Genomic DNA, 12,744 nt, shown 5'->3' with positions numbered 1-12,744 from the left:
ATCATTTCTTAATGCATGCATTACTAAGTGACAATAAAAGAAGACTGTGTGTCCTCATAATCTAATCTAATCTAATCTTGCTGTATGCTTCCAAAACATGGACTATAACACCAGAACTCCAAAGGAACTTAAAAGCGACAGAAATGTGGTTTCTTAGGAGAATGTTGAAAATATCATATAGAGATAGGGTAACTAATGAGACAGTACTCCAACGTGCCATACAAAAAGATCTTTAATGAGAACATTAAATGAGAGGAAACTTAAATTCCTGGGCCATGTCATCAGAAAGGGAGAAATACAACGCCTTACATTACAAGGCCATGTGCCTGGGAAGCGCGTAAAAGGAAGGCAAAGAAGAAAGTATATGGACACTGTGAAAGAACTAACAGACCTAAGTGTGCGAGATATCATTGACGCTGCAAGGGATTGTTCAATGTGGAGAGCCATGATCGCCCAAGCGTGTAATGCGCAAGGTACATGAAGATGAAGAGGTCTGCTAAAGATTTGTTTCTTGACTGTCAGAGCCTCCACAATTAAACTTGACCTCATCAGGGAAATGAAATCTGAGGCTGTGAAAACCAAAATACAAATACTGTCCTTTTTGTAACATGTCAATGACACGTGAGATCCAAAATCAATTAAAGTGACTACTAAAATATCATCAATAGACACTGTTAGCATTGGGTTAAAATTTGAAATATGACATTATCTGTTATATCTCTCTTCATTGTACCCATCTTTATCTATCATGCCATTCATTCATATAAAAAGGAACAACATGGTAAATTGTGACACTGTTTGTCTGTGCAACTAAATTTCTTTCCAACTTGATCTTGACCTCTCTCTCTCTTTCTCTTTGTCAGGCAGCCCTCTTGCCTGTCTTAGAACTAGAAGCACTGCCAGTCTGACAAACCTAGAGCGGCAGATATTTGCCAGAGGTACAGTACCAGGGAATGGGAAGAAGTCAAGAATATGCCTACTATCTTTTAGCAGATAAGTTATAATGTGATATGCCACCACAAAGGAAAAAATGATTGGTGTCTTACGTTTTGTATCTATACCATTTTACTTTACTGACCAGTCTTCAGAGTATATTGTTCGTTGTTTTTCTGGCAACCAGTCCTGCCCTTGTGGCAGCCAACTCTGTAATTTCCACAATATCATAGATTCGTGTACCGACCCATGTTCTATTTTTAACTGTGGTGTCTCGCCTTGCATTGTATTTCAGCTGATAAATGAAAAAAAAATCCTCAAAGTAATTTGTACCCAAGTAATGTTAATTATACACAACCATCCCTTCCTGCTAGTGGGAGGGATAAAATTTTTTAAAAATCTTCTTCCAGATACAAAGAAGAGCCAGCCATGAGCATGTTTAACTATCAAAACCCGCAGCCTAATGATGTTTAATTAATTGAAGAGACGTACGTCAGTGACTCACCAAAAGGTTTAATGTAAGAACATAAAATAGCCACTTATCTATTAACCCTTAAAGAAATTCTTCAAGGCCACTTCAAATGGCCTTCAACCTCCTCAGCAACAGAACCATATCTTTTTTCCGTGTCCCACTTACTTAGATCATGGAAACAATCACATCTTATAAAATCCTACTATTCTCTGAGGATAACCATCCCAGTCTGGTGTTCAGTTATGGTTTTCTGGAGATAGATCTGTGCAGGACTTAGCAAAGATTATTGAAATGCTATGCTGCTTAAGCAGTAGAAATACATTCTTCCTGACCTTTGCTGATGATACCACAGTGGTGGGGTTCATCAGCAAAAATGATGAAACAATGTACAGGGAGGAGGTCAAACACCTAGAGAGCTGGTGCAGTGATAACAACTTGATGCTTAATGTCACCAAAACCAAGGAGATGATCGTTGATTTCAGACGGTCTCAGCCTGAGCACACACCCCTCAGCATCAGCGGCTCCACAGTGGAGAGAGTGGAAAACATCAAGTTCCTTGGGGTGCAGATCTCGGACAATCTCACTTGGTCCAGGAACACCACTGGGATTGTGAAATGGGGCCAGCAGAGATTGCACTTTCTGAGGAAGCTTAAACAAGCATCACTCCCCACTAACATCTTAACTACATTCTACAGAGGCGTGGTTGAGAGTGTGCTGACCTTTTGCATCACAACCTGGTACTCCAGCTGCAGTGCTGTCAACAAAAAAGCCTTGCAGAGGGTGGTTAGGGGAGCAGAGAAGTTATTGGGGTCTCCCTGTCTTCTGTCCAAGACCTCTTTCAGAGTCGATGCCTCCAGAAGACACGGTACATCATTAAAGACTTCTCGCACCCTGTCCATGAACTGTTTGTTCTTCTGCCATCAGGCAAATGTTACAGGAGCATCAAAACTAAAACCACAAGGCTACTAAACAGCTTTCTCCTGCAGGCAGTCAGACTGCTAAATAGCTGCTCTACCTGACTCTGCTTTGGACACTTTTAACTTGCACTGGACACTTATAACTTAATTTTAATTGATATGTGGCTGTTGTGTTTTACTATTTATTGTTATGTTTATTATTTAGTGTTGCGTTTGTTATGTTATGACTGCACTGCTCCTGGGAAACGCTGTCTCATTCTGCCCTGCAGAGCTGATGTAGGGTTAGAATGACAATAAAGTTTTTGAATCTTGAGGCTTTCTTATTTGGCTCCCAATAATTTTCTTGCCTGATGTTTTAAAACTTTCTTTAATGTCTCCCTCATCTGAAGCTCTCAATTTGAACATCACAACTTTTACTGATATTGAACCCAGCAGTGATCAATGACTGGCAGGAACATATTCATATTGACCCTTCTTTTTTAGTTTAACCTTCTAAGCATTGTCAGTCATTTTGATAAATTCAGAAATTGGCATTAAGTGTACCTCACCATCTATTTGATCAAGTATTTGGTCAGAGTATTTTATGAAACTGTTATAACAGACTACTCAGTTAATTGTCAGGAAAATTCTATTCTCACATGAGTTTTGATATTGTTGGCAAACTTTCGCTACCTAGTGACATTATGCCCAAACAGATCAGAAAGTGATTATTTTGTATATAATAAGTGTGTGTTCTTTAACAATTAACTTTAACAATAATTATTGCAATTTCAGTAAAGAAAAATGAGAATTGTTAGCTTGGTTATTCCCATTTCCACAACATTATATTTATCTTCCAACTAGGAGTGGTTCTAAGATGAAGCACTACTCCAATCTGGAAAAAAAGCTTGTCCTATTGTAACCATTAAGTGAGTTGTTTTGATGGTCACATTATGTCTTTTTATTTTGAGTACATTATGTACTCAAATATTGTTTGTTCTTTATGTTGTATGATGTGGGCGATCATGGTCAGTCCATGACCATGATTACTGTTAGCAAATTTTTCAACAGAAGTGGTTTGCCATTGCATTCTTCTGACAGTGTCTTTACAAGATGGTTGATCCCAGCCATTATCAATACTCTTTAGAGACTGTGTGCCTGCTGTCAATGGTCACATAACCAGGACTTGTGATATGCACCAGCTACTCATACGACCATCCACCACCTGCCCCCATGCCTTCAATTGACCCTGATCAAGAGGGTAAAGTTGGTGCTACACCTTGCCCAAGGGTGACCTGCAGGTTAGTGGAGAGAAGGAGCGCCTTACATATCCCTTGGTAGAGATGCATCTCCTCTCTGCCACCCCATGAAAATACATACATGCAAAATGTGTATGTATACACACAGACACTTCCACACACCCACATGCCCACCCTTACTTTGTACTTCTCAGTTGTACAAGAGTCAACACAGGGCCATGAGATTGTTTTAGCCAACTGGAAGAATATCAATCAACTTGATGCTAGTGCTTTTTATTTCCAGGTCATTCATTGATGACAACCTATATAAAAAGATACTGGCTCTATTCTCTGTCCTTTGCCTTACAGCTCTGAAGACATAAGAGAGAGGCAGTATTTTGGCTTCTTGTACACTTGTAGCAAAAGTTGCACCCAATCTTATCCCAGCATCCAGCACTTGATTCATGACTCTGCAGTTTATGGTTTTTTAAACAGACATACAAATGCTTTTTGACTATTGCGAGAATTTCTGATATTACGACCTTTCATACAGTCCAGACTCCTCATCAGCCAGCGAAAAATTTCTTCCTCATCTTTCTTATTTTTCCATCAGTTATTTTAGAAACATTTTCCTTGGTTTTTGATTCCCTATGGAAAGTTGATTTTTTTCCCACTTTAGCATTACAGGGCCCTTGTAGTTTTATACATCTCAATTAAGTCTCCTTTCAGCCTCCTCTGTTTAAAAGAAACAGCTTTGACCTAAGCATTCCTCGCAGCTGAAAATTTTTGTCATGGCAACTTATTCATAAATACCCTCTCGTGTGTGGTATTTCCTGCAATGTGATAATCAGAACTCTGCATATTTCTTAAGCTATGGTCAAACAACTATGATATACAGTTCTAGAATAAATCTCCCTTATCCCTTTCATTTATGTCTTAGCTAATAAAAGAAAACATCTCGCATGAAATTTTAATACTGACCCTTTGTATTGACTAGTAATTTGCTCACCACTGGAGTTAAACTAACTGATCTATGATTACTAGTTTATCCCTTCTATCTCATAAGCAACCCCACAATCAACCAAATGGTACCATTCTTGTGGCCAGGGATGATTGAAAAATGATGAGTGGAGCCCCTGCAATTTCTTCCCTTCTTGAACAGACAAGAATATGAACTCAGTAACCACTCTGTTAGGTAAATAAGCACCTGCTCATTAATGTTATTATCTAATCAGCCAATCATGTGGCAGCAATTGAATGTATAGGAGCAGGCAGACAAGGTCAAGAGGTCCAGGTGTTGTTCAAACTAAATATCAGAATGGGGAAGAAATGTAATGTTAGTGACTTTGACTGTGGAATAATTGTTGGTGCCTGACGAGGTAGTTTGAATATCTCAAACTGCTGATCTCCTGGGATATTCATGCACAGCAGTCTATAGATGACAGAGAATGATGGAGGGGAGAAAGAAAACATACACTGAATGGCAGTTCTGTGGGCAAAAATGCCTTATTAATTAGAGAGGTCAAAGGAGAATGGTGAGACTGGTTCAAGCTGACAGGAAGGCAACAGTAGCTTACATAACCATGCGTAGCAACAGTGATGAGGAGAAGGGCATCTCTGGACATACAACACATCAAACCTTGAAGTGAATGGGCTACAGCAGCAGAAGACCGCACCAGTTTCACTCCTGTACTTAATAAAGTGGCTACTGAGTGCATTTCTTCTGTATCTGATAAAGTACATCTTTCAAAGGGGTGCTTATAAAATATTGGGATTTTCTTTTATATTTATTCAAGATACCAGTTTGAGAAAGATTACAATGAAGCATGTCAGGATCAAGCATCATTATTTAAGTTTAATCAGCATTTCTCAATGACAATGTATACAGTTGCAATTTATATTAGAGATGAGGTTTGCTCTGAGCTCAACTACAAGACCAAGGCTATTGGAAAGGTATAATTTCAAGAGCTATTTAGTATTTTGTAGATGGCCATGAAATAAATGAGTTGCTTCTCTGTTCATTGTTTTTTCTGATGCAAGTTAATCTTTATTCTTCTTGTATTATGCTTCTTAAGGACCAAGCCAATTCTTAGGTAATTATCGACTTATTTTGTCCATAAGTTGAAGTACTGGCGTTCCTGCTGGGGAACTGTATTGGACAAGGCAATCGGGCACATCTAATTTAAAGTTCTTCTGAATTTCAGATTCTTGAAATTGATAATCTGAGACTTGAAAAGGCCATGATGTGTGCCTATTTGACTGATGTAGTAAGATTTAAGCAAATTGGCTTCTGACATTTGTATGCAGCCATGTTCTAAACATCTAAGATTTGTACTGTAGTTTTACACTTTTTTCATAATTGTAAAAATCTAATCTGTAAATCATTACAATTTAAGGGTTCCATGATTTTTGAAAGCAAAAGGCATATCAGTATTTCTTTTCATCATGTGATTATTTGGGTGTAAGAAATGACAAAAGGTGGCTTCCACATTATGGGAGGGGTTATGGTCCATGCAGATAACAATCTGTATCACAACATAGCTGGATTCTGAAATATGAGTTTGAAAAACAATGTTTTTTCACATAAATTCTTTGAGTGAATTTTATTTCATATTTCAAATCTTAAAAATCTATGCTTTCTGTAAGAGTTAATTCCTGTTACCTGCATGGCCATAATGTGGCAGGTTGCCTGTACTATGTTTCAAACCTACAGAGCTGAAACTATAATGTGAGCTAAGAGCTGCTTTTGATACCAAGATTGCACTTTACAGAAATCACTGATTTGTAAGTTAGCAACAGCAAGCTTGGTAGCTTAATTTAATAGAAATAAACGTCTGTACACCATGTTTACGTACACACAAGCACAGCTATATGGTTTGCAGCATGTTCATAAAACATGATAATCCTTCCATGCACGTGCACTAATTATGCCAAATAGTTTAACTGCACTATTAAGCCAGTTATTTGCTATTCTCCAGACAGTGCTGCATTGCTCAAGCTAGATCTAGGGACTGGTGTTTAATTTTATCATTAAAAGTTATCACATTCATTTGTTTGTTAGAAATTTCATTTTAATCCTGCCACATTATGGCCATTCATGTTGATATGTACATATATATGAATAAATTTCATAAATGCATATCTTAATGCTCAGATGCCCTCCTAAACTGCAATATTTCATCAACCTACCTACCATACTCCAATTTGATTGATTAAAATAATAATTTGAAATAATATTTTGCTGCTTTTGATGATATAACTGAGCAGTAGACCAAAGTAATGCTGTGAGCTGCAGCTTCAGCCACTGTGTGCACTAAATGATGCAAAATGTTCAGCATACTCTTGAATAAGCCATTCAGAATCCCAGCTGAAGGCATAAAGCCCAAGACATAGCTAACGTTTAAGTTAAAGAGAATTGGGATAAAAATGAAACTCAACAGAAAGTTAGTTGGCACCAATATTGCAGTTTTAAAGGTTTTAGATCAAAGGAGGGTGGAAAGATTGAATGAATACCACAGGACTGAGAGCTTTGATGAATCCTGAGTTCTGCAGATAAATAATATAAAAAGATTGGTAAGTACAAATGAGAAATTTGCAAATAGTTAACCGTTATCAGAAATCATTAGGAAAATATTGTGTTATCACTTATTGATTATCGACTAATTTTTCAAAACAGTTCCCCCATGGAACGATTACTATTTTGGTAGGAATTTAGAGAAGATCCATGAACATTTAACAATATTTACATTGCTTCTCGGAATCAACAAGCTTACAAAAGTCTGTTTCACCATTTTGTTCTTTTGCTTCCTGTAAATAAATATCTTCTGCATTCCATTTCTCATGTAGCCTTTGGGGTGGCTCTGTATCAATGGCATTCATTCTAGACCTAATGCAATTTGCCTATCTTCCTGACCCTTATTTTAGTAAGGGAATTTCACTGTTGAAGTTGTAAAGCAATGTCATAGCAAAGAAATTCCTGATAAAAATTAGGTTAACAGTTATAGATTAATTTTATCTATTTTTGCAAACACCCCATTAATTTTAAATAATTTTTATGGTTATCTGATTACTTTACAAACTAGTTGTTCATCTAACATATACCTAGCAAGACCTAAACAACATGTATGCAAGAACTAATGAGTAGAGTGTACCATCAATAACGTCTAACTCAGCATTATATCTGTCTTTGTTTAGAACAGAATTTCCAGAGAGGAAAATCAAGTTTACAGACAACTCATTATCAGCAATGACTTTTCATTCTGATGTGTTTGTTTCCTTTTACAGCAGAAGAGAAGATACCTAAACGACGGCAACCATTTGTGCCATATGCTCTCAGGAATCATACAGGATGTACCATGTGGTTTGCAACACTTACAACCACTCCAACAAGGTTTGAAATTTTCCCTTTGTGACATCTTGTGAGCTCCATTTTAAAAATAAGCTTAATCAGACATGGAAAAAATGACCATGTTACTGAAATGGTACGAGAAAACTAAATCTATCATTTAAAAATAGAACAGATGGGTTTTCACCTTGAGATGTTCTTCCGGCAGGTACATCAATTTCAATTTGCTACTAATGTCTCTGGAGTATAAAACATGGATCTCATAATCATGCAGCACAAAGACTGGCCTTTCAAACATCAGCTTGCATTGGCCTAACAAGCACCTAATTACATAAATCCTTTGTGAGCCCCTTCGTTGGCCAGGGTCAACCATGGATATTGCATTGTAGCTGTTTACGTGATATGTAAGTCAGGGTTGTTCAATGTTGCCCATGCAACAGGCTCCCCCTTTACATGCAGCTGATGAATCTAAAGGAATGTCGGAGACCGGTACAGTTTGGCACCAGCAGCATCATGGGAGTCGCTAGTCAGCATTGAACTCAACATAGGACTGCCTTAGGGACCCCAGATTTTTCTACAGAGTTTACTCCTGAAGCCTTCCCCATGTGTCGGTATAACCACGAGGCAGCAGAGGTTTGAGATCGGAGTTTTCCTTCTAGGTGAGCTGCCAACCACAGCTGACGAACTCCATCTGCCCGAAGCGACTGGTTTTAAGGCATCAGTAATCCACCTTTGCCCATTCTTTTGTCAGTGGAAATGGTTCTGCTGTACTTAGCAGCTAAGCCACACGTGAAGGCCTGGAGCTGGACTTGGTTGTCAGTGGGTATTTGACATAAACTCCATTGGGAGCACTTAGTAGGTAGTGGGAGCTTACTCCTACCGCCACCCCTGGCTATGGTAACCTTAAAAAACATACAAATCCTTTACTAATACACCAATAACATTGTACTCTCCCCAATTCTAGTTAAGTTATTGTCAGTTATCCAAACCCTAATTGAAAAATCATCAAGAAAATCACCCTGAATTTTGCACAGCCATATTCCTACATGTTCCTCAATGGCTTCTACCATATTATGCCATGGTGATATCTGAGAAGCAAGTCACAGCAGAGCAGCATAAGAGATTTCTTTGAAATTGAGGGAGGATACATAATGCTATTCTTCATCTGATGGACTGACAACACGGAGCCCATGTACTGATGAGAGTAGCCTGTACCTTACAATGACATAAAGCACATTAAGAACTTATAACATCTTGCATTAAAGTGATTCAATGATCGTTATCAATGATTCTTGCATTCAAAAGTGGAACACTAAAAAATGCACCCAGTAGAGGTTGGGGAGGTATCCTTTTAATTTCAGTTTCTTTTCAGATTTGCTTGTGGCTCACTCCTTGCTTTACGTTAAAGGAACTACAGAAATGGCCACTGCACATTTCTGTGATATCATTGATGCATGCCTGATGCCAAACAGTCATTGAACACTCAGAAATGGTTAACCCAAGAAGCGCAACAGCTACTTTCATGATAATTGATTGACAACTCAGAAGTGATTGCTACCTCAACCAAAGTGGAAATAAGCAGACTTATATAAAATCTGTGCTTGAAAAATCTACACAAATGGATCCAGTTATAAGAGGCATGCCTTAGCTAGAACATGAGCTTTGGAGACAACTAGTGTTGCTTTCCTACTTTTCCCAATGTTATCCCATAGTGCACTTACTTTGTTAGTGTGGGTTATTGAAGTACATTGTGAACAGATGGAAAGGTAGGCATTGCTGAAGGTCTTTTTGGCGACATCATAATAAAGCATGAATAGAGTTATTAACTAATAAGAGCATTAAATCCTTCATGCAAAGCAATCAGTTTCCTGTGTCGGGGAATTTATGAAAATTCCTGGTTCCAAAACCACTTCTTGTTCCCAAGCCTGAAACACTCGTGTCATGCATCAAACTATATCCTTCTTAATAAAATATTGTTTCAGAAAGAAATTACTTCTGAATGAATTAGTAATAATTGTATCCACCATCTTGCACAAGTGCCTGCCCTTTAGATAAACCAATACCTAAAGTGCATTAACAGAACTTGCTGACCCCTTCGCTAAGTGCTTCATCTGAATTGACATTCCTTCCTACCGATCCCTCTTCCTCAAATTGTTTTTTTTTATAATTTCAGAATTGAAAGTCCTAGATATGAATTATCATTTTATTGAATTGATAATGTGTCTATGAGTAAGAGTGATGTGATGCACCTCCACTAAAGAACACTTTGTTGTTTTTTTTTCCAATTTTAGAGTGGCCCTGTCTCACAGTGAAAGCCCAGGGTATATACATGAAGAATCTGTGGCTGACCTTGATGACCAGCACAATGTCAGCCAGTGGCGTGAGGTGCTTCCAGGAGAAGAAGCTCCTTTTGAGTTTGAAGCCAGGGAAAAACTCAGACACAGGTGTGTGAAAGAGGGTGCTGTGGTATTTCTTCTGCATCCTTGTTATTTTAGTAACTGTGTTTATGTTGCATTGGCCATGATGGCATTTCTTCAGAAAATTATTCTGTATTCATAACCATGTAAAATGTATATGACACTAGGTTTTGCATTGTACTCACAGACACACCCATGAGTTGAAGATTCATCAGCTTTTGGTGCGGGTGAATGGGTGGGAACAAGTAAGTCCAGTGTCTGTTGATAAAGTCGGCATCTTCTTCCGATGTGCAGCACCTGACCGAAACAACCAGTCTTCCATGGTATGTGTGATAAACTGCTTGCATGTACAGTGGATTCAGGTTAATTTGGACACCTCAGGATCAGTATATTTTGGCCCAATTAAAGCGGCTGCCCCAATTAGCTGAAGTTTCATGGAAATATTTAAACGGTATTAAAATAAAATGACAAATTGAGTAACAAATTAAGTGTTTAAATGAAATACAATATAACACTACCAATAATACTACTGTGCTGTAAAACAGTATTAGTTCTGAATAATTATCGATGGAGGAGTTCATCCATTGTACACAATGAAGAAAATCAGCGCAGACACCTAGTGCAGGTAATGAACTGCCTTCATACAATTCTGTTGATGATTGCATCCTCCAAATCTTCATCTTCATTGTAATGTTCATGATTATTTTCGATACCTTCAAATTTTTTGTAGTCCCTAACTTGTTGAAGGAGTGAAATTGTTCCATTTTCACTCCCGGCCATTTCTGGCATCTCCAAGCCTGAATGCTGGAAACTACAGTGAGTAAAACTGTTCTGAATTGTTGGACTGCTTATTTCTCACCAACCAGCAGTGACAAAATCACTGCTTTTTGAACACACGCAACTGACGCTATATAAAATCTGATCAGTCTAAGCACTGTGTACCATCTAATGGCCACACGTGTGTGCGATTGACATTAGTTAGAACCTGTTCAGCAAGTATCCTGCCCCATTTAAGTGGTGTAGTGTCCCAAATAAGCAAAGGGAATCCCAGCTATTTTCTCGATAAGATTTTGTTCTTTAAGAGTTGTCTCAAATAAGTGGCTGCCTCGGTTAACCATGGCTCATTTAACCGGAATCCACTGTAATTTGTTAAAACTTGTACAATTCAAAGATTCAGTATTTTAACAACAGCTAGATAACATATATGCAGAAGGAGCAACAGCTTCAGAACTTACTATTTGTAAAATAATCTTATGGTCTTATAAATGGCTTTTAAGATAAAGTAATCCATAGCTTTAGGTTTTAAAATAAAAATCAGAGGTTATGCTGAACTTGTTTCAAACCTTTTTTAGTTTGTACGTGAAGAAGCATTTATATTTTGGATTTCCATATTACATAGATAGCTACAGATGGACTGAAAAGGTGACAAAAACTATTTCCAAAGAAAATATCAGTACTGCAAGTTTGCACCTCTTGGGAGAGGATGAATATGTTAAATCTTGCAAAAAAAAGGAAGCTGAGGTCTATCCAAATAAAAGTCTTTAAAAGGTTTTGTTAGTGTAGGCTTGGGCTTATTTCCATTTGTCCAGAAGAGTAGAATTAAGGGTACAATATAACTGACAAGAAAACAGACTGAGGAAAAAAAATCCAGAAAATCATGTAGTTATTACATATTGTACAGATATATTTAAAGGAAAATCACGGGATCTTTTGAAGAAGGGAATATTTGGGCTCAATGAACGATATAGAGGAGAAAAGATAGAGATGTGAGTAGAGCATAAAGTGAAATGTTTGGGCCCAGCAGTATGTTTTTATGCTCTACATTCTATTTAAGTCAGTGATACAGAAGAGAGGAAGGAAGATGTGCATCCTCGCCATCTCTAAAATGAAATCTGCTTACCATAATTCAATGACCAAAATTGAGAATTAATATATAAATTGAATGGTGATACTAATAGGATCAGATCAGTAGTACTTTAACTTAAGTGGAATGTAAAACCAGAAATGCTTCTGATACTAATTACTTCTTGCTAGGAAGCTCAGATTAAACTTTTCACCTCAGTTTTAGTTGTGAAATATTTGTCTCAACAGGCAAGAATGTGTCATGAATACTATTAAATATTTCAGACACCAGCCAAAGTATATACAAGATTTAGCACACCAGTTTTTATAATACTTGTTTCTGTCTTTGTGCCGTAGGTTGGAAGTCCCATCAGCAAGACCAATATAATTCATCCACATGTATATGTAAGTATTCTTTTGCTCTTTGCATATGCATAATCAAATCACAAGCATTAATTTGGTCATTTTTCCAAATTATATTATATAATTTTTGTACTGAATTACTATGTTCTCTAATATTGTTCCAAATTGTAACATAGTTCATTTTTGTATCGTCGTAGGAATTAATCATCACTATGCCGTGTACGATTATGATATTGTA

At 37.5% G+C, this 12,744-nt stretch overlaps 1 protein-coding gene across 2 annotated transcripts in view; it reads left to right on the top strand.

Annotated features, from left to right (window-relative positions):
• vps13d (vacuolar protein sorting 13 homolog D) overlaps nucleotides 1-12,744 on the top strand; it is a 316,116-nt gene that overhangs the window by 164,704 nt on the left and 138,668 nt on the right. Inside the window, exons 39-43 of one of the 2 annotated variants that reach the window (XM_072245254.1) lie at nucleotides 864-938; nucleotides 7,824-7,929; nucleotides 10,176-10,328; nucleotides 10,489-10,624; nucleotides 12,501-12,548. In XM_072245254.1, the coding sequence (XP_072101355.1) occupies nucleotides 864-938; nucleotides 7,824-7,929; nucleotides 10,176-10,328; nucleotides 10,489-10,624; nucleotides 12,501-12,548 (518 nt within the window). The remainder of the gene's footprint in view (nucleotides 1-863; nucleotides 939-7,823; nucleotides 7,930-10,175; nucleotides 10,329-10,488; nucleotides 10,625-12,500; nucleotides 12,549-12,744) is intronic. The other variant, XM_072245256.1, reaches the window with a different exon arrangement.

The sequence above is a fragment of the Mobula birostris genome, chromosome 27 (assembly GCF_030028105.1).
Source record: "Mobula birostris isolate sMobBir1 chromosome 27, sMobBir1.hap1, whole genome shotgun sequence".
NCBI lineage: Eukaryota > Metazoa > Chordata > Chondrichthyes > Myliobatiformes > Myliobatidae > Mobula > Mobula birostris.
This window is presented reverse-complemented; position numbering and strand designations above follow the sequence as displayed.